The sequence below is a fragment of the Schistocerca americana genome, chromosome 1 (assembly GCF_021461395.2).
Source record: "Schistocerca americana isolate TAMUIC-IGC-003095 chromosome 1, iqSchAmer2.1, whole genome shotgun sequence".
Taxonomy (NCBI): Eukaryota; Metazoa; Arthropoda; class Insecta; order Orthoptera; family Acrididae; genus Schistocerca; species Schistocerca americana.
The window spans coordinates 996,195,980-996,223,195 of NC_060119.1; the positions used below are offsets into that span (position 1 = coordinate 996,195,980).

Here is a 27,216-nt window from a genome sequence, read left to right on the forward strand (position 1 = left end):
GGTGCTGAGATGTACCCTTCCACAGGGGCCTAACAGGGAGCTCACCCTACTTCCTCCATGTCTACGTCGCCAACATTCCTAGGGATGGCAGCTTTTCAAATTTACCTCATAGCCACTGCAAATCTCAATACCATTCGCTCGCATCATGATCAGGTATTATTCCATAAAATGCTGTAAATGTTATATGCTGCGGACGTCGACGTTGCCCACTTTCAGGAGCTGCATGTTACAACCTTTCATGCTCCTCATAGTATTACGGCTTCCCCTACTGCTAGTGGGGTGGCGCTTCTCTTACGTGACGGTATCCTCGCTAATGCTATTCTCGGATGCCAGAGGTGCGGTTCTTACGTTTGTTGGCGTCAGGATCATCAACGTCTCTTCGCCATGTGGTTTGGGTTGCCACCGCGAACATTCCACTTTATTGTTGAGGACTTCTGCCTGGGTCTACATCTACATGTACATCTACATCCATACTCCGCAAGCCACCTGACGGTGTGTGGCGGAGGGTACCTTGAGTACCTCTATCGGTTCTCCCTTCTATTCCAGTCTCGTATTGTTGGTGGAAAGAAGGATTGTCGGTATGCCTCTGTGTGGGCTCTAATCTCTCTGATTTTATCCTCATGGTCTCTTCGCGAGATATATGTAAGAGGGAGCAATATACTGCTTGACTCCTTGGTGAAGGTATGTTCTCGAAACTTCAACAAAAGCCCGTACCGAGCTACTGAGCGTCTCTCCTGCAGAGTCTTCCACTGGAGGTTATCTATCATCTCCGTAACGCTTTCGCGATTACTAAATGATCCTGTAAATCAACCGGCCGGCCGAAGTGGCCGTGCGGTTAAAGGCGCTGCAGTCTGGAACCGCAAGACCGCTACGGTCGCAGGTTCGAATCCTGCCTCGGGCATGGATGTTTGTGATGTCCTTAGGTTAGTTAGGTTTAACTAGTTCTAAGTTATAGGGGACTAATGACCTCAGCAGTTGAGTCCCATAGTGCTCAGAGCCAGCCTGTAAATCAACCCTATCTGGTACGGATCTCACACTGCTGAACAGTATTCAAGCAGTGGGCGAACAAGCGTACTGTATCCTACTTCCTCTGTTTTCAGATCGCATTTCCTTAGGATTCCTCCAATGAATCTCAATCTGGCATCTGCTTTACCGACGATCAACTTTATATGATCATTCCATTTTAAATCACTTCTAATGCCTACTCCCAGATAATTTATGGAATTAACTGCTTCCATTTGCTGACCTGCTATATTGTAGCTAAATGATATGGGATCTTTCTTTCTATGTATTCGCAGCACATTACACTTGTCAACATTGAGATTCAATTGCCATTCCCTGCACCATGCGTCAATTCGCTGCAGATCCACCTGCATTTCAGTACAATTTTCCATTGTTACAACCTCTCGATATACCACAGCATCATCCGCAAAAAGCCTCAGTGAACTTCCGATGTCATCCACAAGGTCATTTATGTATATTGTGAATAGCAACGGTCCTACGACACTCCCCTGCGGCACACCTGAAATCACTCTTACTTCTGAAGACTTCTCTCCATTGAGAATGACATGCTGCGTTCTGTTATCTAGGAACTCTTCAATCCAATTACACAATTGTTCTGATAGTCCATACGCTATTACTTTGTTCATTAGACGACTGTGGGGAACTGTATCGAACGCCTTGCGGAAGACAAGCAACACGGCATCTACCTGGGAACCCATGTCTATGGCCCTCTGAGTCTCGTGGACGAATAGCGCGAGCTGGCTTTCACACGATCGTCTTTTTCGAAACCCATGCTGATTCCTACAGAGTAGATTTCTAGTCTCCAGAAAAGTCATTATACTCGAACATAATACGTGTTCCAAAATTCTACAACTGATCGACGTTAGAGATATAGGTCTATAGTTCTGCACATCTGTTCGACGTCCCTTCTTGAAAACGGGGATGACCTGTGCCCTTTTCCAATCCTTTGGAACTCTTCGCTCTTCTAGAGACCTACGGTACACCGCTGCAAGAGGTGGGGCAAGTTCCTTCGCGTACTCTGTGTAAAATCGAACTAGTATCCCATAAGGTCCAGCGGCCATTCCTCTTTAGAGCGATTTTAATTGTTTCTCTATCCATCTGTCGTCTATTTCGATATCTACCATTTTGTCATCTGTGCGTTAATCTAGAGAAGGAACTACAGTGCAGTCTTCCTCTACGAAACAGCTTTGGAAAAAGATATTTAGAATTTCGGCCTTTAGTCTGTCATCCTCTGTTTCAGTACCATTTTGGTCACAGAGTGTCTGGACATTTTGTTTTGATCCACCTACAGCTTTGACATAAGACCAAAATTTGTTAGGATTTCCTGCCAAGTCAGTACATAGAATTTTACTTTCGAATTCATTGAACGCCTCTCGCATAGCCCTCCTCACACTACATTTCACTTCGCGTAATTTTTGTTTGTCTGCAAGGCTTTGGCTATGTTTATGTTTGCTGTAAAGTTCCCTTTGCTTCCGCAGCAGTTTTCTAACTCGGTTGTTGTACCACGGTGGCTCTTTTCCATCTCTTACGATCTTGCTTGGGACATACTCATCTAACACATATTGTACGATGGTTTTGAACTTTGTCCACTGATCCTCATCACTATCTGTACTTGAGACGAAACTTTTGTGTTGAGCCGTCAGGTACTCTGAAATCTGCTTTTTGTCACTTTCGCTAAACAGAAAAATCTTCCTACCTTTTTTAATATTTCTATTTACGGCTGAAACCATCGATGCAGTAACCGCTTTATGATCGCTGATTTCCTGTTCTGCGTTAACTGTTTCAAATAGTTCGGGTCTGTTTGTCACCAGAAGGTCGGTTCTCTGTTTAACTGCTCAAGGTAGTTTTCAGATAATGCACTTAAAAAATTTCACTGGATTCTTTGTCCCTGCCACCCGTAATGAACGTTTGAGTCTCTCAATCTATATCCGGCAAATTAAAATCTCCACCCAGAACTATAACATGGTGGGGAAATCTACTCGAAATATTTTCCAAATTATCCTTCAGGTCCTCAGCCACAACAGCTTCTAAGCCAGGGGGCCTATAGAGACATTCAATCATCATGTCTGAGCCTGCTTTAACCGTGACCTTCACCCAAATTATTTCACATTTCGGATCTCCGTCAATTTCCTTCGATACTATTGCACTTCTTACCGCTATAAACACGCCTTCCCCTTCACTGTCCAGCCTGTCTTTCTGCGGTATACATTCCAATCTGAGTTTAGAATTTCATTACTGTTTACATCTGGTATCAGCCAACTTTCTGTCCCTAGTACTATGTGGGCATTGTGGCCGTTTATTAATGAGAGAAGTTCTGGGACCTTTCTATAGACACTCCTGCAGTTTATTATTAGCACATCAATATTGTTATTCCCTGTTGCATTTTGCCTACTCCTACCTTGCCGCGTCTCAGGAGGCGTCTTGTCGGGCCTAGGGAGGGAATTCTCTAACCTAAACAACCACCATGTGCACTCCACACGTACTCCGCTACCCTTGTAGCCGCTTCCGGCGTGTAGTGCACGCCTGACCTATTCAGGGGGACCCTACATTTCTCCACCCGATAGCGGAGGTCGAGAAATTTGCACTCCAGATCTCCGCAGAATCGTCTGAGCCTCTGGTTTAAGCCTTCCACTCGGCTCCAAACCAGAGGACCGCAATCGGCTTGCCGCTGAACCCGCCACTCCCCTTGGGGAGAAGGTGGCCCAACCGTGCTCGGTACGCGCGAAGATGTCTCGACAGCAGGGACAGTGGGTGAAGCATGTAACACCTGGGGTGTACCATGCGACGCACCAGACTCCCCACTGCCGCTACACTCGGAGGCAGCAGCCTGAAGACGGCTGACCGCGGCCATAAACACGTTCAGCTGTTCGCGAACAGTGGCCAGCTCCTCCTGCGTCCGTACACAGCAGTCACACATCCTATCCATCCTAAGAAATCAATTTACTGTAGAGAGTTAATCAACTTTTAACTAGACTGCTAATTCACTAAAGGCGGCTGATAGTTGAGTAACCTGTGGTTACTAGACACTTCTTGTAGAAAACAATGAAAATAGCACTACCTGTCTCTGGACTGTATTCAAAACAAACACTAACACTACTGGCACTACAGCTGACTAAAGGGACTCTCTCTGACTGTATTCAAAACAAACACGAAATCTATGGAACACTATTAGTAGCACTCGACAATTAAAGCTTCCTAAAAGCAAAAACACACGGGAGAAGAAGTGACAAGTAAGAAAAATACAGTTAATACTTAAATTAACGTAGCTCGCTGCACAGCAGACGTGACGCAGACGGCAGTTACGACGACACGGCAGGATTCCTTAATCATGGGAGGCGACATCAACTGCAACCAGGCTCCCAAAGGCCAACTGCCATGACACTCTGCATGCGAGGCGCTAGCGGCAGTTGTCCAGCACCTCAACCTTGTGGACTCTCGGGTGCATGTCCAAGTGTGTCTTCCAGGGCTCGTGAAATTCATGAACCATCCTTCCAGTCACCTCAATCGTGTTTATATCTCCTGCAATATTATCGGTGGGATGCAGGCTGCGGAAGTCTGGCCCTTTGCATTCTCTGGCCATGACGCCTGTATCTGCGCCGACAGTCTCCGCCTCCAAAGGGTGTGGTGCGGCCAGGGACTACGGAAATTCGTTTTACTTCACCCGATTGCCGGAAGCTCTTCTAGACTATGTGGACAGCTTGTCGTCAACGCCATGATGCAAATCAGTCTGCCCTGTCGCGGTGGGTCCTCTGCGGAAATCCTGCCCTCCGCAGGGGTTATGGAAGGGAGGTTGTGGCAAGGCAGCGACGAACCTAGGATTTCTGCTTCACCATTCTGCAGAAATATACTATGATCTCGTATTTTTCGTAGCGTCAGGTGACGGTGACTCGTATCACGGCAATGCTCACTGCGATCTCTCAACGTCACTTCGAATGAGCTATGGTCAGGTTTAGCGCAGGAGCGTCTGTCTATTTACCACGGGATAGCAGAACGACGCCACCATCAGAGTATTTGACTAATGTGCTTACGACTGATAATGGGTGGCGCTTAGATACCATTCTCGAGGAATGTACCATGATCCCGTATTTGTCAGTGTGTGAGGCGATGGTGACTCGTGCCAAGGCACTGCTCGCTGCCCTCTCTCGTCGTCACCTCGAATGAACTATGGTCAGGGCGTGCACACACGACGGGTTAGCGCAGCAGCGTCTGTCTATGTACCGCGTGACAGCAGAAAGGCTCCACCATCGGAGGACTGTACTAATGTGCTTACGAGCGGCGCTTAGATACCCACTGCGATAAAGGGCCTGCTCTCCAAGCACAGTATTTCATGCTGTACTCTGCACAATGTCACCATCGCCACCCTTCCAACACCACGGCAGTTTCTCGACTCTCCTTTGGCTCGGTTCCTTGGGATGTAACAATGGACCTGATTGCCGACATCATGGAAACGAAATCCATGATGCTGTCCACAAGGGTTATATAAACAAGTCGCCGACCCTGACGGCCTCCCACTATTGTCCGCTGTTTCGTCCTCTAGTCGCGCCAATGTGGGTAGAAATTTGTCCGGATCATCCGTCATCTATCGTGCAGATCTAGTCGGTTTCCTTGATGATCTTCTCATTCCCATCCACAAGCCTCGGGGCACATCACGGTTATGCGATTATTGCCCCTTGATGATACGAAACACAAAGATATTTACCGGCTGCCGGCTGCACGGCTCAAACGAACGGCCCAGAACGTGGTTCCACTTGATAAAACCTCTTAGGGAGGTGCCAATAACATCAGCATTGTCCTCAGTTTCTATTGAAACATAACCGCTCTTGCTTACGCTCGTCGTGTGCCTGAAGTCAAGAGCAACTTCAGCTGGGCGTTCGATCTTGTCGATCACAACTACCTGGGGGGCGTGCTGTGCAATGTGGGATACTCTGATACTACCATCGACGTCACAATGCGTCTCCTTCGCGGAGCGACGTCCCGTATACTCTCCCATCTTCATCCTTCGTTTGGTGCATCAAGGCTGTCCGTCTGGAATGTCTCTCGGTGGCTACATATTCAGATGTACCGATGTGAACGATTTCGACATCGTTATTCGTAGCGATTCTGAGGTCAGAGAGTCACTGGCAAGGGTTACCACGTACGGCAAAGCTTCTGATAGCTGTCTTAACTTCCGCAAATAGAGAGCTATGGCTATAGGTGCGGGGATTGGGGTTTCCTGAGAACAGTGGTGCTCCACTGCATGTAGCTACAACTATCCGATACTTAGGACTCGATTTATCAAGTTATCTGCGGCGCCGATCGCCCTCAACTGCGGGCGCCTACTGTCCAAATCACTGACTGGCTTTAGATCATCGTTTGCGAGCCCTCGATCTTCCGTAAGGGACACAATATATAAATGAATATTTGGCGTCACATAAACCCCATGTGGTGGTGGTGGTGGTTTTTGGGGGAAGGAGACCAGACAGCGAAGTCATCGGTCTCATCGGATTAGGGAAGGACGGGGAAGGAAGTCGGCCGTGCCCTTTTGAAAGGAACCATCCCGGCATTTGCCTGGAGGGATTTAGGGAAATCACGGAAAACCTAAATCAGGATGGCCGGACGCGGGATTGAACCGTCGTCCTCCCGAATACGAGTCCAGTGTCTAACCACTGCGCCACCTCGCTCGGTAAACCCCATGTTGCAAAGAAAGTTCCCATTCCGCCATCCATGGTCAGCCTCATGCTAGCGGCACTGGGTTCATATGTTTGCCATGGCTAGCTGTTCTAGATAAGAGCCTGTACTCTCACCCTCTGAAGGTGCAGGGGCGGTTTAGACCTGTATCATGTTCCTGACAGAGCAGTAGCCCTGTCAACTCTCAAATGGTGCTGTGGCACCGTTGCCCTTTGTGCCTTACCATCCTGTTGCTGGAGGCTCTTGCACCACGCTCTCTCTCAGCCCCACCTTTCTTTTTATTTTGCTCAACTTGAGTTATGCCCGTACTGCGATATTGCCAATGCAGTTGATGCCCATGAAGGCGACCTACGGCTATTTTCATCAGAACAAGTCACCAAATGTGGTTGAGAGGAAGTATCCCCACATCGCCAGGCGTGCAGTCCGGCGACCGGTGGCCGCTCCTCATCTTGCCACTGACGTCCAGTCTGCATTGTATCTTACGATAAATGGGAAACAAGTATGCGGGCCACGCCCTTCCGGAATTCACCTTGCAGACATTCTGTTGTGTGCCACCTGTGATGTTCTGGACATGGACGAGCATCGCCTGGTGTGCGGATTTGCTTAGGTGTGTAAGACTTAGTGCGACAGATTCTTGCCTTAATTACCCGTACGACTCCTCATCAGATACCTCCTCACCCGCTACTCTTTTCGGACTCAGGATACGTCCCACAAACGAAGACGAACTCCGTGAAGTGGTTTTTTTGACATGTAGTTCACTACTTGTTTGCTGACGGCGAGAAAAATGTCCTTGAATTTTGGCAGTTCGTTAATGAACGAGGTTGTGCAGTTGTCCGCAATCTCAACTGCAGACAATTTTACCCTAATTTTCCTTATAGTGTCTTTCTTAGCCCACCTCGGAACTGGGGTGTTACTGCAGTGAGGAGATGATCCACGCCTCTGCCGCCGTTAGTTCCCGTTATTCTCTGGTCATGGAATGTTCTTCTCGTCGATAGTCCCACCGAGGTTGGTGTGTCACTCTCTCCTGCTCGTGACGTCGGTTTCCTGCTTCTCATATATATCCTTCGTTCCTGCGAGAAAAAATTGTTCATGGTGCCCAGGTCTCGTGTTTTGACTCTTGCCCACTTTGCCCCACCCCTGCCTTTGAGCATCAGACGGTTCCTCAGTATAAAAAAGAAAAAAAATTATAAACAGCCGCACACAGTGCGGATGAAGCTGCTAGGATCCGTTTGAGTATTACTAAGGAATAGGCGCTGCAATTCTCTGTGCTGAATGTAGCAACTATACATTGATAAGAGAGGACAAAAAGCGTAGCGTCTTTGATTAGCAATCAAAACATTCTCGGTCCCGTTTTCTAGCATCACCGCTGCTTAAATTTTGAATAAAAATCATCAGCAATGGCGCCCGAAGACCTTTGTCATAAGAAGTCATCCTCAGTCCATCATCGAAAAGGTGTCTTGATGATGTCTTCATCGGCAAAAGATTCCTGAACATTCTCCCAATCGGATCTTCGAGAGGGGACTGCGAAGGGGAATGTGACCCCGAGGAAAAGACTGAATAAGCTCAAATGGCTTTGAGCACAATGGGACTTAATTTCTGAGGTCATCCGTACCCTAGAACTTAGAAATACTTAAACATAACTAACCTAAGGATATCACACGCATCCATGCCCGAGGCGGTAGCGCGGTTCCAGACTGTAGCGCCTAGAACCGCTCGGCCACTCCAGTCGGCACTGAATCAGCAACAAAAGGATAACGTTGTACGAGTCGGGTCGTATAATGTCAGAACAGCAGGACATGAAGAGATGATAAAGTATATGTGCACACTGATTTGGCTAATTCAGTACGTAAGGGTTACTGGAATGTGATTGTAGGGGAAGGAGTCGAAGAAAGGGTTACGGGAGAATGTGGGCTTGGTAGAAGGAATGAGGGATGAGAAAGACTGAGTTCTGAAATACGAGCAAATTTCAGATGGCCATAGCGAATACTCTGTTCAAGAAAAGAGGAAGAGATATACTAGGAGAAGACCAGGAGATAATGGAAGATTTCTGTTAGATTATCTTGTGTTCAGGCAGAGATTCTGAAATCAGATATTGGATAGTAAGGCGTACTCAAGAGCAGATATAGGTGCCGATCACAATTTCGTAATGATGAAGGTAGACTGAAGCTCAAGAGACTAGTCAGGAAGAATCTATGTGCAAAGAAGTGGCATACCGAAGTACTAAAAAAGAATGAAGAGATTCGCTAAAAGTTGTCTGAGGCTATAGATACTGTACTAATGAATAGCTCGGTAAGCATTTCAGTTCAAGAGAAATGGACATCTATGTAATGGGCAATTCCAGAAGTTGAAAAGAAAAAAGTAAGTGTAAGGAAAGTAACCACGAAGAGAGCACGGGTAACAGAGGAAATACCTGAAATGATCGACGAAAGAAGGAAGTCACAAACGTCTAGGAAAATTCAGGGATACAGGGATACAAGACACTTAGGAATGAAATAAATAGGAAATGCAGGAAAGCTAAGGCGCAATAGCTACGTGAAAAATGTGGATAAATCGAAAATGAAATGATTGTCGGAAGAACTGACCGAACATATAGAAAAGTCAGAACAACCGAATCAAAACAACCGTAAGTGAAATTAAAAGCAAGAGCAGTAACATTAAAAGCGAAATAGGAATTCCAATGATAAATGCAGAGGAGATAGCGGGTAGGTGAAAAGACTATATTGAGGGTCGCTATGAGGGGGAGGACTGACTTGATGATGTGGTAGAAGAAGAAACAGGAGTCGATAGGGAAGAAGTACGGGATCCACTACGAGAATCAGAATTTAAAAGAGCTTTGGAAGACTTCAACTCAGATAGGGCAGAAGGGTTAGATAACATTCCAACGGAATAGAATGTATGAGACTAGCGATATACCACATGACTTCCGGAATATCATCCACACAATTCCCAAGGTTGCAAGAGCCGAAAAGTGTAAGAGTGATCGCACAACCAGCTCAACAGCTCATGCATCCAAGTTGCTGACATGCATAATGTACAGAATAATAGAAACGAAAATTGAGGATCTGTTAGATGACGATTAGTATGGCTTTAGGAAAGATAAAGGCCACAGAGAGGCAGTTCTGACGTTGCGACTGATAATGGAAGCACGACTAAAGAAAAATCAAGACACGTTCATAGGATCAGTCGACCTGGAAAAAGCGATCGACAGTATAAAGCGGTGCAAGATGTTCGAATTCTGATAAACTTAGGAGTAAGCTGTAGTGCAAGACGGGTAATTGACAATACGTTCAAGAATCAAAAGGAACAATAAGAGCGGAAGACCGAGAACGAAGTGCGAAGACCCGGATGTAGTCTTTCGTTCCTGCTGTTCAATCTATACGTCGAAGAAGTGATGACGGAAATAGAAGAAAGTTTCAAAAGAGGAATTAAAATTCAAGGTGAAAGAATATCAGTGTTAAAATTCGGTGATGATAAAGCTGTCCTCATTCAAAGTGAAGAAGAATTACAGGGCCTGAGGTGTGGAATGAACAGTCCTAATGAGTAAAGAATAACGACTGGGGGTAAATTGGAAACGACGAAAGTAATAAGAAGTAGGAGAAACGAGAACAGTGAGAAACATAATTGGTGATCACGGATTAGATGAAGGAATTCTGTTATCAAGACAGAAAAATAATCCATGATGAGCCGAGCAAGAACATAGAAAGCAGACTAGTAGTATCAAAAATGGCATTCCCGGCCAAGAGCAATTTACTACGTGGTATCAACCATGGGTCTTAATCTGAGTAAGAAATTTTTGAGAATGTACGTTTGGAACACAGCATTGCGTGGCAGTGAGACATGGACTGTGGGAAAATCGGAATAGAAGAGAGTCGAAGCATTTGAGATGTGGTGTCGCAGAAGAATGTTGAAAATTAAGTGGGCTGATGAGTTGTGGAACAAGGACGTTCTCGCCCAATCGGCGAGGAAAGGAGTATATGGAAAATACTGACTAGAAGAAGGACACGATGATAGGACATGTCTTAAGACGTCAGTGAGTAAAAAGAGAAGAAGAAATTCTCCTACTGTCAATCACTCGAAACTCCTTCAAATCTGTGCCTGCAATCCGACTGCAACATTCTGTGTCATCCTGAACTTTTGGTCGGAACAGGCAGCAAGAAGCCAGACTAAGAAAGGGTGTCGCATTATGTTCAGTGGTGAGTCTCGGTTCTGCACTGCTCCCTCTCACCATCGTTGGAGAGTGTGAGGGTGTAATGGAGAGACGTCTAAATGTTCCAATGTTTTGGACAGGCACAACGGCGATAGTCCTGCTGTCATGGTGATGTGGCCATCGGATATGAGTTCAGGTCACGGCTAGTAGTGACTGAGGGAACTCTAACACCACAATGGTACGTCATGGACAACCTGGATCCTCATGTGTTGCCTTTCATGCGACAGTATTGGTGGTGCCACTTTTCAACAGGACAATGCTCTCCATACATGCTAGGTGTCTCTGTGAATGCGTTTTGTTGCAGTACTCCTGTGGGCAGCAAGATCCCTAGATCTCCGATAAAACCAGCTCGGACATGAACCCCGTCCTAGCGCCAGTATCTAGGACAAGGGTTCCCTGGCGGTGGTACGCGCACTACTCGTGGAATGCAAGGATATTTCAAGTGGTACATGTGCAAGTAAGCAAGACAAGTGCTGCTGTAAGTAATATATTCCCTCAAGTTGCTTTCTCTTTGAAGCAAAATGATAGCCGGAAAACTCACTGACAAACGTAGCATCTGTATAATACTAAACAAATTTTATTTACCTCAAGATGTTTGTTTACGACTGTATGCAGGACACAGAATGGCGGACTGTGACCTCCCAACCGCTCCCTTCATCAGCCGTCGCTGCCTTGTTGAGAAATAATTCATAGTCTTTTGACGTTGGCGATATTATGATCAGATCCTATGTTTTTATTCGAAAGTTTGCATATCGCTTTGCAAGTGCTGCTAACTTACAAGGTGTTCCAATGTGCGTCGCTGCAGAAATCTTTACAAACTGAACGGTTTATTGTTGTTATTGTCGCTTTGTTGGGCGTTACCTTAGATGGCTGCGTCTTGAACCGGATTGTGCGTATTGAACGAGCTGATTCTTGACTACTAGAACTTTGATGTGAAGTTTAACTTGTTTGTGGGTTTTACATGCGATCGTGTTTTAACTTAACCATGATGACATTTTTGCGCCAGGAATCTCCTTTTACCTCGAAGGATTAAGTTAAAAAAAACCGAAACCAACTCATAAGCGCAAGAACAGGGTGACAATTATTGAACTATATGAAGAAAATGTAAATTAGTTACAAACTATAGCGTGCACACGCTTTATCCAACATCTAAACTATAGATATTCGTATTTCGGTTATGACGTGTTCGATATGCCTGCCATCATAGGGACAGACGAATAGCGAAATTCTGCAGGACCCGCTGAAGTGTCGGAACATCTATGCCGCCGATGACCGCCTGAATGGCTGGTTTCCGCTCAGTAAAGGATATGGGGCTATTGCTGTACACATTGTCTTTAATATAGCCCCACAGAAAGGAGTCGCATGCGTTGAGATCCAGTGATTATGGCGGCCAATCGAGGCCCATGGCAGTGGCGCCTGGGTACCTTAGAACCAGAATGTGGTCCCCAAAGTACTCCACCAGGACATCAAACACTCTCCTGCTTCGATGTGCTGCAGCTTCGTCTTGCATGAACGACATCTTGTCGAAATCAGGGTCAATTTGGATATCGGGGATGAAATAATCTTCCAAGACCTTCACGTAACATGCCATCAAGGTATATCGCACTGATTATTCCGGGACTGGACATTGCACACCACACTGTCACGTGTTGAGGGTGAACAGACTTCTCGATCGCGAAATACGGATTCTCAGTCCCCCAAATGCGCCAATTTTACTTACTGACTAACCCATCCAAATGAAAGTGGGCTTCGTCACTAAACCATACGATACTAATTACCATCATGTCCCGCTGCCAGTAGTGCAGTTCGAACGTCCTAACGCAAACCGTTCAGAAGTTATGACAATTTTATTTCATATAGTCTAATAATTGTCACTCTGTGTGATGAAAGTTACTTACAATTTGCATTTACAGCAAAGGCCGGTAGAGAAACCGGTGATAATCCAATTCTCCAATGCATTGTTTATTTGGAAATTCTTTCAGATCAAAAGATGAAGCCTTCTTTATGAAAGCGCAATCAACGTTATAAGCACCTTGAGTTAGCTGGTTAACCTATTAAAGTTATTCACAGGAAATCTGCGTTTTATAAAGAAAGAATCCATGTGCATGGCAAATTTTATTAACACATACTAATTTGATGAAGTCTCATTCTTTGCTAGTTTTAGAATTGCAAAGGAAGGAAACTCTCACACAACTGATGAGTCCCCCTTACTGCCCGTGGCTAGAGGCACGGTGCAAGTAATTTTTGGGGAAAGGGAATCAAAGAAATACGAAAAGTTCTGTTATCCAACAATAATGTGTAAGAGAGGATTGAAATCTCTTATAATATTAAAGAAATATTGTTATTTCAACTGCAATAGTGCACTTATTTCGCTCTTGAACAAGTACCACATGTGAACACGAGCGAATCTGTGCAAAAGTGTGTGTCTGTCACATTCGGCGCAACACAAAAACTGAATGTGTGTTGTCAATACTAAGCAAGACGGAGAAAGGTATTCCCCACGTACCGTTATTCACCCCTGCGGGAGTCGTCGCTCAACCTGCACTAACCCTCCCGCTTACGCGTGCACACCTCAGGGTTTGTTAAGTGAACAAGGTAGCGTGGACCGCGTAAATTGTTTAAAATGTCAAGTGCTACAGTGTGCCAAAAAGTCTGAGAACCTCTGATCTAGGATATGAAGACCAGTTGCAACAGCTGTGGGTTATCTTGCCTCAGGGAGGGATAGAATGGCTTAATGGCACCATTTCCAACCGAATCCGGGAGTACGTCCAGGTTAGAGGGGTTGCAACGTCTTAATAATAAGTCCTTTTATACAGCCGAGTTCTTTGTAAATCTGACACTATTTTGCAATCAGTGAACTACAGGGATAGCCAAAATAATGTGAAATCTGTACTTACATGGTAATGCTTTATTAAGAAGGAGTTGGACCCCCATTTGCCCGTAATACAGCTGTGATACTTCTTTGAATACTGGCATATAACGATTGCATAGTCTCCAGTGGAATGTTATGCCACTCTTCGATCAAAACCTCTTCTAACTCCTGCAGTGACGAGGGAGGCGGAAATCTGCTCCGGAGTCTGGGCTCCAATTCTGCCCACAAGGGTTCGATAATGTTCAAGTGCGGAGGCTGTGCTGGCCAGGGAATACGCTGATGTTCAGTTCCATGGTCCTCACACCACTATTGTACTGTCCTGGCTGTGTGAACGGGTGCATCATCGTCCTGAAATATGGCATCATTGTTGGGGAACAATATTTAAATCGCGGGGTGCACCGGATCACTTAAAATCTTTGCATAATCGTTGTCTGTGACACGGCCTTTGAGAGTAATGATGGGACAAGCAGAACACCGTGATATGGCTGCCCACGCCATCACACTTCCACCTCCATGCTTAACCGTTGGAATCAAGCAGTCAGGATTGTAGGCTTCCTTTGGCGTTCCCCAGACCTAAACCCCACCCGATGTTGGAAATAGCGAAAACGTTGACTCGTCGAACCACATGACGTGTTTCCACTGATCAGCCGTCCAGGATTTATGCTCCTGAGAGGATGTTTTACACTTCTTTGTGTTGGTTGTCGTCACTAATGGTTTCGGTGTAGCAGCTCGTCCATGAATATTCGCTTTATGGAGTTCTCGGTGGACAGTGTTATAGATACGGGTGTCGAAGATGGCTATGGAGCTCTGCAGTCACATTAGCCGCCGTAGCTTTGTGTTGTTTTGGCACAATTCGTGGTGGCGCACGATGTCATTTAGTTCTCATTTGCGCCCACTATTACATTTACAGATTAGATTTTAGATTAGATTAGATTAGTTTTTCGTTCCATAGATCCGTGCTGAGGAGATCCTCATGGATGTGGAACATGTCACTTTTTTTTTTTTTAGCTGAAATAACAATACTAATAGTATGAGTATATACACTACATCATTTTTAAAGCTGAAATAACAATGCTAATAGTATGAGTTTATACAATACCTCATTTGTTTCTATTAAAAAATTCGTCAATGGAGTAGAAGGATTTGGCCAGTAGTAAGTCTTTCAGGCTCCTTTTAAACTGATCTTTATTTGTAACTAAATTTTTTATGTTTGCTGGCAAATTATTGAAGATGAGTGTTCCTGAGTAGTGGACCCCTTTTTGAACTAAAGTAAGTGCTTTTAAGTCCTTGTCCAGATCATTTTTGTTCCTGGTATTGTATGTATGAACTGAGCTGTTTGTTGGAAAAAGGGATATATTATTTAGGATAAATTTCATTAAGGAGTAAATATACTAAGAGGCAGTAGTTAGTATACCCAGTTCTTTGAAGAGGTTTCTACAGGACGTCCGTGAATTTACTACACAAATAATACTTATTACACGCTTTTGGACTCTGAAAACTTTTGTTTGATGTGAAGTGTTACCCCAAAATATTATACCATGTGACATTATGGAATGAAAGTGGGCAAAATATGCAAGCTTTTTCATTTTTATGTCGCCTACGTCTGCTAACACTCGAATTGCAAATACAGATTTGTTACGGCGTTTCTGCAGTTCTGTGGTGTGCTCCTCCCAACTGAATTTATTATCAAGTTGTAATCCCAGGAATTTATGACTGTCAACCTCTTCTATCTGCTCTTCTTCATACTTTATGCATATGCTGGGTGGAAACCTCTTACAGGTTCTCAATTGCATATAGTGAGTCTTTCCGAAGTTTAATGTCAGTGAGTTGGCTTTAAACCATTTATTAATATCCATGAAAATATCATTAGCAGATCTTTCTAGAACTAGACTCGACATACTATGTATTGCAATACTTGTGTCATCTGCAAACAAAACGAATTCTGCTTCTGACAGTGTAACTGATGAGAGATCATTAATGTACGCAAGAAAAAGCAATGGCCCTAAAATGGATTCTTGTTGGACACCACATGTAATTTCTTCCCTTTCTGACGATGACTGATGACTTAATTCACTAGTCCCTCGCACTGACACCCTTTGTACAGGATGATGTCTTTCCATGTTTTGTGTAGGCTGTCATGACTGCTGAAACAGTTGCTCTTGAAACATTCAGTAAGCTGGCTGTCTTGGTTTCTGATGCTCCAGCTAATCGGCTCCCCACAATCTGCCCACTTTGGAACTCTTCTAGGCCTTTTATGGCACATCGACCTCGGCCTCTGAATGCAAATACGAAGTGTACTGTTCTCGTAAACAACCTGCACTGATGCCTAGTCCGTACTGAAATCTCACAGTCCAGCGCCACACGTGCCTTACCTGCGTTGTTGACCGTCAAACACAACCATCCCATTACTACCTTGCCGCGCGGTCTTGTGCGCCTTGCTCCCCCGTCGGAGGTTCGAGACCTCCCTCGGACATGGGAGTGTGTGTTGTCCTTAGCGTAAGTTAGTTTAAGTTGGATTAAGTAGCGTTTAAGTACACGGACCGATGACCTCAGCAGTTTGGTCCCATAGGAACTTACCACAAATTACACAACTTACGCCCTGTAACTTCACGTTCCATCTCAATCAATGAAGCTTCATTTCGTTTTCTCCCCCCCTTGTGTGTGCTTGACGTCGGACAGTGTATTTCAGTGTGGCGGTGAAGTGACTGCAACGGTGATGACTGACGCTTCCGTTGGTGTGTTGCTGTGTGCAGTGCGAGGCTTGAGCGTGAGGCGCGGCGCATGCGCGGCTAACCCGGAGCCGGAGCACTGCGCGCTCGCGTTCGCCGTGTGGCGGCGCGTCTGCGGCAAGGACAACCGCACCTACTCTAGCGTCTGGGAGCTGCTCTGCCACGCCCAGACCACCGGCATACGTGAGTACCCACTCGTCTGCGACCAAACAAGACAGAAAAATAATTACGTACTCCGTGGACCACTGCGGCAGTGACACCTTGAAAGGGTACAGTACCGCCCGACATTGAAAATAGGTACAACATACTTCATTATTTTTGTCAGAACAACACATTTTTTTTTGTAAAATAACTCAATTTCAATTAATACAGCGAAGCCGGATACCAGTGTGGGAAAGAATGACAATTTATTTATTTAATTGATCACATGTGCACTCCCACAAAGTAAATCCTTACATCCAGTTTGGTGAGATCTGTGAAATGAATGAATGTATGGTCGTCTGCTAACCGCAGATAGTGAATGTGAGTATATGATCATCTTTGAGTCGATCCTTTGCCCACCTTTGGTGGGACCAAAGAGATGAAATTTACCAGAGCTTTGAGCGCCTGAAATGTGGCTGACCAATACGATAGCAAGGTGCTTCCCCCACCTCGACAGAGATGGGAGAGGACCTAGAGAACGGCCATGTTTCGGCACTCTGCCGCTGGATCTTGTGCTGTTAAGACCTGTTTTAGTTGTGCTCCGCAATGACGAAAGAGTGGAGACATGGTATGCATGTGGAATATTTAAGAGTAGTTTGAAATAATAATATCTCTATTTCAGGAACTTTTGTGGGGAGAATTAAATGTCAGGCAGGTAATATTAATGGGATTGTAGTATTCTTCGGAAGTGACCAACGGTCACAATGAAACCACGTGTAGCAATAAGTTGAAATACTTCCGTGTGCTTAAGTTAAGCTGAATTACTAGTGTGTGTACAATAAGTTGAAATATTTAAGAAATGGCGTGTGCAGGACTTGAAATTAGAGACGAGTACTTCCACGTGGTGAGTACTGTGTGAGTCTCAAACTGTGTATGAGACAAAAGATAAAGAGAAGTACTCGTCCGTGGTATCAGTTGAGGACTCGCGTGTGTGATGAATACGTTCTTAATATTACTTTGCGTGATATGATTCCGTGAGACGCTAGATTTAAACTCTGAGAGAGAATCAAGGTGAGTCGGCCGTCTATCCAGCAACGCCACTTGGCTTGCATTGCACAGGAAGACGTGCATATATATCCAGAGTTCACAGAAGGAAAGTAGAATTACGAAGTGGGGCAGTGTCGTGTGAAACTGGGATAAATATTAATTGAAGTGGGAAAGCTGAAAGTGATAATGTTGTGACCATTCTCTGTGTAGTATTTCATGTTGTAGTGTGGTGTATGTCATGTAATTTGGGTATGTGTGGTTTGCACGGGAGAGTAGCGAGGTAGTTTCAAAAGATTAGTGGGTTATGCTTGTTCCTTCGGTACCGCTCGGTCTGGAGGAAAGTTTAGTGATGATGATTGTGAGAGTCGAAGTGTGAGGTACAATAAAAGATCCACCATCCTATCCAGAAAGTGCACTGTAGCGTTAAAAATAATTACGAGACCATAATATAGAGATTCACCATTGTAAAGCCATGCCCACTGGGCGGAATTTCTCATGTGTTATTGTTGTAGGTTATAGAATTTGTGTGTTTAGGTTAGAGAATTTATCGGAATAAATAAGATAGTGAAAAGAAAAAGATTGGTGGACTTTTCCTTCGAATTGTACGTTGTAATAATGTCCCGAATTTATAATGTGTGCGCTATTCATATTCAGTGCGGTGGCCACGTGTTGATAAAAGCCGTTAAATAAAAGACAAAAAGAAAATGTGGTATTGCCAGTGCGTAGTGTACAGTCAGAGTTCTGTAAATTACTGATAGTCAGATGCGTGTTTCCGTTGCGTATTAATCATATAGGAGGATAACTTGTAACTTAAGTGTGAGTACTAGAGTTCATGTTACTTGATAAATAAGAATGAATCCACTCGCTTGGCAGACCACTCATCTTGCAGGCCTGACTGCTTGATGCCACAGTATGAGCAAGGCATGTGGGTGCCTCTCAACCTAAACCTATTCTAGCATCTGGAAACTGCTCTTCCGTGCGATATTTCAGGTTTTCTCGGCTTAACTGATTAACAGTGTGCTTTCTGGCTACAGCCGAGTTGTTGATTCCATTGCCTGCACTACAGTCGATGGCCGACATTATCGTAACTTCAGATGCTGCGAGCTGTGTTAGCTTACTCGCTGTCTGGACTCCAAACAGACTCGCAGCCGAGTTCGACTGCTCGCTATGCTCTTTGATGCTCATATGTTTTTCAGAGGTTTCACTGTTGTTCTTTGATAAGCGTTTTGTAGCTCTGAAGAAATGGCCGACGACATATTTACAAAGAGGTGGCAAAATGCTTGCACTTTTTGGTATAACTGAGGCGATGAATTAAAAAATTGTCTCTCCTGAAGCACTAATTTTGACAGAAAGTATAAAAAACTAATTATTCTCACTTGATTGATAAATATCCGCACAGTAATTTTAAGGTAGATTACTTTCATATGTAAACGTTATCCATATTTCAACAGTCCACACAAGTTTTTATACTATTAATGTGAGTATGGACACGATGTAGTACGGCCTTTGTTATTCATTTATCTGAAATTATACTAGGGTAACTAATGAGTTGTGAAATGTAGGTAGAAACTATTCGCAAAAAATTGTTATATTCCTATAATATTAGGCTGTAACTAAAATTAAAATCTAAAATATAAAAATTCTGTCGGATGTCAACTAAAATAACCAACAAAGTACCAGTTTGAAGTTCCACGAAGAGAAAACTTTGAAAAACTCTGCTGGCCGCTGTGGCCGAGCCGTTCTAGGCGGTTCAGTCCGGAACCGCGCTGCTGCTACGGTCGCAGGTTCGAATCCTGCCTCGGGCATGGATGTGTGTGATGTCCTTAGGTTAGTTGGGTTTAAGTAGTTCTAAGTCTAGGGGACGGATGACCTAGTGCTTAGAGCCTCCTGAATGATTTTTTGGAAAACACTCAACTTTGATGACATCTACAACCCTTTATTTTCTCACGAAACTTCACTTCTGATCACGTTAATGGACTTATTGAATTCCTTTCTTGATTTTTTTTTGTTTTTAATGTTGACTGGCGTAAGTAAAGTTGAATAAAATGTATTTTCAAAGCTTAGGTTTTTTGGGTTGATTGGAAAAAGCGAGATCAAGGGCCAGCATTCTATGAATGTAGGAAGCCTTCCAAAACCAAACTGAAGCTGGCCTCTAGGAACTGGATTTAACAGCCTAGGATTGAAGCAAGGAAATCCTCATCTCTTCACTTTGTGCCATTATTGTGTAGTCAGGTCAATTGGAAAGCAGAGTTCATAGCTCTATGACTGCATTTGGTGAAGTGTTGCACCCGTTAGAGTTTGAGAAGTTCCCAGCCGCTGGAGGGGACATACGTTTCCACCTCAAAATTTCGCACATTTTTCCACTAATTTGTCGTAGAAAAGGGTATTATCATTTTTCAGCTGATGTATTTAGGTCCGAAGAATAATTATAGATACCCATGCCTACAGTAGACCTGGATCGTGTTGTTCAGGGAGCACTACGTTGCTTTGCCGTGTGAAACAGAATGCACAGGATAGGGCAAAAAAAGTGGCCCGGACGAGTGAACACGAGTGGACGTGAATGTAGGTATGTAACAACACCCCGTGACACCTACACAATGTGCACGCTCTCCGCGTGATCCACACCGGTTCAGAGCGTAGTTCTGGTTGTGTCAGTGTGGGTAGAACAGTGCAGAGGAGACGATAGTACTCACAGTGGAGCAGCGGGTGATCGTTGTGGAATGTCGCATGAGAGCAAAATCGTGGAAACGGTGTGTCAGTTGTTAGCTGAGAAGTTTAATGGTGTCAAAGTGCCAGCAAATAGTGCCACGCAACGTTTAGTCAGAAAATGGCGTCAGATAATATCTGCTTTAAACAAGTCAAAGGACATTCCGAAACGTGCGCACTCACCAGAAAAATGTGGCTGCACTCCACTAGAAAATGCGTGAGAGTCATACGAAATCAGCTCGACGTCTATGATCCTTTTTATCCTGGAACTCTGTTCTCCGGGCCATTTTTATTTGCCCCACCCTGTATATTCAGCAATCCAGCAAGCGTCTTCTTTATCCACAGGAAGCTGTAAGCTACTATTGTGGTTCCGTTTTACATCAGAGAAGGGAGGCGTCTTTATACGAACTGAGAGACGAATGATGAGCGCTTATACTGCTGTCATGTTTCTGTTGTTATGGGAATTGGTGTCGGAATTGGCGCTCCAGGTGATCTGCAGTTCGTTAAGGGCCGCATGAGGGAGTGACAGATAAAACATTGAGGACACTGTTTCGACACGGTTCCGTAATGTCTCACATCCATTTTGACTGCAAAACAGAGCCGAATCTGTGAACAGCATAATAACCAAAAAATACGACACATAATGAATGCTGAAGTATGTCCAAATTCAGTAGCACGCCTCATAACCACTGCTAGAAAAGTGTGAGAATTCTGTAATGAATAAAAAGCCGTTACCCAGATTCCAGGAGAGGCCCCCGCTTGGTCGCCCTCCCTGACCCCCTCTCTCCTTCCTGCTTGAAGACACCTACGGCCGGACACCAGTTCAATTCAAATCATTATTTCGGTAGACTCCTTAACTATTCTGTCATTGGAGCTTGACTTATGCTCCACCATACTGGTCTCTTATTTAATTTCACGAATAGGTTCGAGGTAATACTACTAGAAAACCCGAGGCGAGGTTCGAGGAACATCAGCGAGATGCCTAACTAAATAAACCAAGAAACTGTGCTGTCAGCAAAATTTGCCTCGAACATAATCGTGAAATTAAATACGACAAGAACAGTATCGTGCTGCAAAGGTCAAGTTTCTGTGTCATTATAATTCAGGAGTCTATCGAAATCTATAAAGACATCGAAAACGTAATAAATCATGGTGGAAGTTTAATTTTAAAGAAGTCCCGGAGTCCAGCACTCGCTGTATGGAGATCTCGCTAGCAGTCCTATCTACCAGACGTGGAAAACGCCGAGAGAATATGCATTTCACGGAGTAACTGTGTGGGCTCTGAGAAACAAATGAGCGTCGAAGTGCGTAGTGGGCGCAGAAAGTCGAACTCAGCTATAAATGGCAGCGTCAGACCAACAATAGTTCAAATTTAGGTTAGAGTTTAGGCACCGAGTAATATGAAGTCGTCGAAATATTGTGCATAAAAATGGAATGTACAGTTCGGCCGCGTGCCCGGAGGCACACCATTGCTGCTCAGTGTGCAACTGAAATGTAATTTACAACTGACGGTTAGAACGATATTTTACTCGCAAACATTTGAGACTATACAATATATTACGACACATAAAACTCGATACAGTCAAAAAAAATGTTGGGATATGACACGAACAGTAAAATATTATAATCTGAAGGATGAAACACTCTCATACAAAGCATAAATCGGGTGACTGCTTATGTATGTAAATAAACAACTGAAATGAAAGGATTTTGTACTTAGGGACACATTGCATAAAGCGTCTGCAGCAAGGATGACCCCAACTAGGCCAGAGTCTTGTATCTGATGTGACACGCACAGACCACCTGCTGCCGAACACTATCTGCATAACTGTAAATCTTAGAGGCTGCAAATTTCGAGATGTCGAGGACGTGTGCCTTTTTGTACGGGAATCTGAACTGAAATTCCTAAATCACATGTGTGCATCCTCTTTACTCTTTAACTAATTTTAATTTTCATACCTCTCGCGAGGAATCGAGAAATGCCTTCCGTATCCAACAAATTATGCACAGAACTTTTGTAGGCATCTGTTTCCTGTATTGTTCAATATAAAGTAGACGTCAGAGAAAAAGACAGATTGCTGTTTAACGTCTCGTCGACCACGTAGTCCTTAGAGATGAAGACAATCCCATATTAGGGAAGGTGCTCGACTGTATAACTTTCAAAGCTGTGGAGCCCTAAATAGTCTTAAAAAGTTCAGGGAGATGACAGAAAGCATAGGTCCGAAAGACCGGATGGGGATTTGAGCCACGATACTCCCGAATGCGAGTCCAGTGTTTCACCACACCACCTCCTCGTCGCTATCTAAATGTCGAGGCAGCACTATTGTGTTTGAAAATCCACAGCCTCAAAGAATGTCCGTTGTAGGCTGTATTTTAAGAAAACACAATACAGCCTACAACGGACAGTGTATTCTTTTATTAAACTATTGTATACATTGACAAATGGAAAAGAACTGCTTTTACTCTCCCTCTTCAAACTATTATTTGCACATATTGAAAAATCACCTTTCATGTCCTATTCTTGTAGACCTTACATATCATTTGCCAGTGGGTCTTACAACTAAATATCTATATAGACTTAAATCGAACAGTACGTACGCTTTCTGTACGTAATTTTCCCTCTTTCTTCTGCTGCATACAATCTGCGCAACTCAGTTTTACTTTCTGCCACTATCAATAAACTGTGAGCCAAGTTTTATGTTTTCTACGACACAACAGACACTAACATAATGATAGACCTGTGTAGATATGTGGCACCATCGCATATGGGGGTCAGCGTATTAGAGCACGAGACAGAACACAAAAATGGTTCAAATGGCTCTGAGCACTATGGGACTTAACATCTGACGTCATCAGTCCCCTAGAACTTAGAACTACCTAAACCTAACTAACCTAAGGACACCACACACATCTATGCCTGAGGCAGGATTTGAACCTGCGACCGTAGCGGTCGCACGGTTGCAGACTGAAGCGCCTAGACAGAACACAGTCGACATGTATTGCATGTTCACTATCCGATGCCAGTTCACTATTACCTATTGACAACTCGCCTTAATGGGCACTGGTCACTATACTGACAGATGGAGGAAGATAAGGGCTTACAAATTGTTACAAAGAAGACTATAAGGAGAATAGCGACGTATAAAGTTTAAAATCTAGGAAAGTCGCACTCGATGAATGAGTTTCTGGTACCTAGAAACAACATTTACAAGATGGGCTAACCAAGGGATAAATAAGGAATCGTCAGGCCATGTACCTTTCAAACAAAGGAGCACTACTGCTGTTATATTCAGAAATGCAGAACAAGGTTCTAAAACTGTTTATCTTGCTCAGTATTGCTGCCTCTCTTAATCAATCCACTTGAAATCTGGTGTACAGGGAGTCCAAGGAGGAAAGGACAATATTCGGGGATATGACAGGAACGCTCATTTAAGACAAAAAACTTGATATGGACATATGCCCTTTCAGCGGAAAAATGCTCCTGTCGGAGCACAAAAAAGGCGAATGTGCTCCTCTTTAAAAGAACCTGATTGAAAAGTGGGGTACCAGTTGGCTCATTCTACCTTCCTCAGCACCTTTAAAAATTTTCGCAAAAATATTGGGATGCGAACATAGTCGCGCTCTTTTTAACATGCAACTCATCTCTCACTTCTACAAGCTATCCTAACCTGTCCTACGTGTAACTCGCCCACACCCACTAGTCCATCGCTGTAAGTATCTCATGCTAATCCACTCACTTTCATCGGCCAAGCTCATTACCTCTTTGTGGCTTTCCTTCAACGTCTGCTGTCTCACAGCTATAGTCACCTGATAACTGTCCTACTGCTACTACTACTACTGCTACTACTTCTATCTCCTCTCGCTCTCACTGTTTCCGTCTTATTCTCTTTTACAGCTGATATCTCATTCTTTCCTTGTCACTGCTTCACAGTCACTGTCTCTCTATTCCTCGACGTCATTGTCGTAGACTCTGTCTCTCATCAACACTAGCTCTCACCCACTTCCACTTTCTCTTTCTCTTTCTCTTTTTTCCTCTCCCACTGGCACTGTCTCCTTCACTCTTTCTCTAGCACTGTTTTCTTGCTGCCTACTAAGCTCCACTGCGATTGTACCACTATCTTTCTCTCACTGTGCCATTGTCTCCACTCTTTTTTCTACCATAACCATTGTCTACTCTCTTCCACTTCTCCATCTCTTTCCCAGTGCCACTGTCTTATTCTCTCTCAGCGTAAAAAAGCGCGTATATGCTTGTATGCCAATATTTTTGAGAAAACTTTTAAAGGTGCTGAGGCACCTACTACCCGACTTGTCACTCAGAGGCTATTAATAATGAGGAGCATATTCATCTTCTTTGCGCTCCGTTAGGAACATTTATCCCCTGCTTCCTTCTTTTCCCTTCTTTTACGACACAGATCTATAAGTCCACGGTATTGGTGATAAGTTGAGAAAACCGTCCCGAAACACATGTGATACAAAACCTGCGCATGTACCCCGACATCAATATGGGATATGATCACCATACACACACACACACAGGCCGCGTAACAGGTTGGCATACTCTGGATCAGGTGGTCGAGCAGCTGCTGGAGTATAGCCTCCCACTCTTGCACCAGTGCCTGTCGGAGCTCCTGAAGAGTCCTAGGGGTTTGAAGACTTGCAGCGATACGTCGACCGAGAGCATCCCAGACGTTCTCGATTGGATTTAGGTCTGGAGAACAGGCAGGCCACTCCATTCGCCTGATATCTTCTGATTCAAGGTACTCCTCCAATGGAAGCTCGGTGGGACCGTGCCTTACCACCCATCAGGAGGAAGGTGGGACTCACTGCACCTGTGAAAAGGCGGACATACTGGTGCAAAATGAAGTCCCGATACACCTGACCTGTTACAGTTCCTCTGTCAAAGACATGCAGGGGTGTACATGCACCAATCATAATCCCACCCCACACCATCAAACCACGACCTCCATACAGGTCCCTTTCAAGGACATTAAGGAATTGGTATCTGGTTCCTGGTTTACGCCAGATGAAAACCCGGCGAGAATCACTGTTCAGACTATACCTGGACTCGTCCGTGAACATAACCTGGGACGACTGTTCCAATGACCATGTACTGTGTTCTTGACACCGGGCTTTACGGGCTCTCCTGTGACCAGGGTCAGTGGAATGCACCTTGCAGGTCTCCAGGCGAATAAACCATGTCTGTTCAGTCGTATGTAGACAGTGTGTCCCGAGATAACTGCTTCAGTGGCTGCGGTAAGGTCCCGAGCAAGGCTGAAAGGCTACCTGCAGTACTCCGTGGCCGTCTGTGGCACTGATGGTGAGATATCGGTCTTCTTGTGGTGTTGTACACGTGGACGAACCGTACTGTAGCGCCTGGACACGTTACCTGTCTGCTGGAATCGTTGCCATAATCTTGAGATCACACTTTGTGGCACACGTAGGGCTCTTGCTATGACCTAGTGTGTTCGACCAGCCTCCAGTCGCCCTAGTATTCCATCCCTAAGAACGCCATCAATATGTGTTCTTTGAGCCATTTTCAACACACAGTCACCATTAGTATGTCTGCACACTTACTCACTGCACCGTACTCTGACATGCACTAACACACCTCTGCGTATGTGGACTGCTGCCAGCGCCACCGAGCGACGACTGCAGGTCAAATGCACCGCATGGTCACACTCCGAGATGATTTAAACCCTAAAACCGCCAACCAGAGCGTTGTTTCACCGGGTATCAGCATTATCCATAATTTATGAGCATGAGTATATTTTGAATATGCTTCAGTACTATAGCTTGGAGTTCCCAGAACCATTCTGATAACAATGCAGACATTTTACGTCATATTTCTCCGTGGTGCGTCACTTTGTAAACCACGTTTTCGCCTCACATCGCATTTATGTGCGTATTTTAAGTGCAAAAGTAGGATAACGTTGTATCTCTGCATCTGGTAAACGGATCAAGAAAAAAATTTCAAGGTTGTTCGAGGCCAGAACCTTAGAATATATCGTAAATTTACAGCCTTTTGCTGTGCGTAGCTATCTTGGAATCCTTGGCTGGGTTGTGTTCCGCTGATGACGGCGAAAACATAGTAAATAGATCCTTTTCTGATTTCCTCCGGGGAACCGCCAATGAACTAATGGTGCCTCCGTAAGTCCCTTCAAGTCAGCAGTAGACCACATCATATCAGTTGCTTCATTTGCCTAAACAAGAGAAATTGTGTAATATTCATAGTTGAACCCTTTACTGTAGAGTAATGTCATTAAGACGATCCTGCTGCTGGGTATAAAAATGGTCCCTAGATCAATGGCTATCCGAAATACTTGACCCTATCTTTCTGTCTCCAGTAGAACCTGAGGTATGAACACATGTACAATCCCTTATCGTACCAGTCACGTCACAGCTGTGGCATAGTTGACAATAAATGTTCCAATAACCTACCGTGAACTTCAGTGCGTTTGTGGACTCTTGAGAGAACTTGTGTTACTTGTTTTAATGCCTCTGCTCGCTCCCTAACAAAGGCAGCAGCATCCATATTGAGATGTCAGTTCATGTCGTGTGTTCACCTTTTGACTGCACAGCTCGGACTTCATCCAACACGATAAACAAAAATCTAATGGCATAAGGTCTGGTAATCTTGGTGGCCAGTTAATTGTACTTCCACGGTCAATTCAGCGATGAGTGCAGGTGCCGCTGATATGTTCCCTCATACGTCTGGTAAAATGTGGAGGGTTTCCGTCAAGCTAGAAGTACATTGCAATACGTTTGGCCAAAGAAATGCTCTCAAGGTGTTCAAAACGAGTTTAAAAAAATAACAAAATCAAGTA

General features: G+C 44.5%; 1 protein-coding gene across 1 annotated transcript in view; it reads left to right on the forward strand.

Moving 5' to 3' along the window:
* The window catches only part of LOC124595881 (agrin-like), a 279,110-nt gene that overhangs the window by 135,550 nt on the left and 116,344 nt on the right, over positions 1-27,216 (forward strand). The window contains exon 3 of the mRNA XM_047134792.1: positions 16,523-16,681. Within this exon, the coding sequence (XP_046990748.1) occupies positions 16,523-16,681 (159 nt within the window). The remainder of the gene's footprint in view (positions 1-16,522; positions 16,682-27,216) is intronic.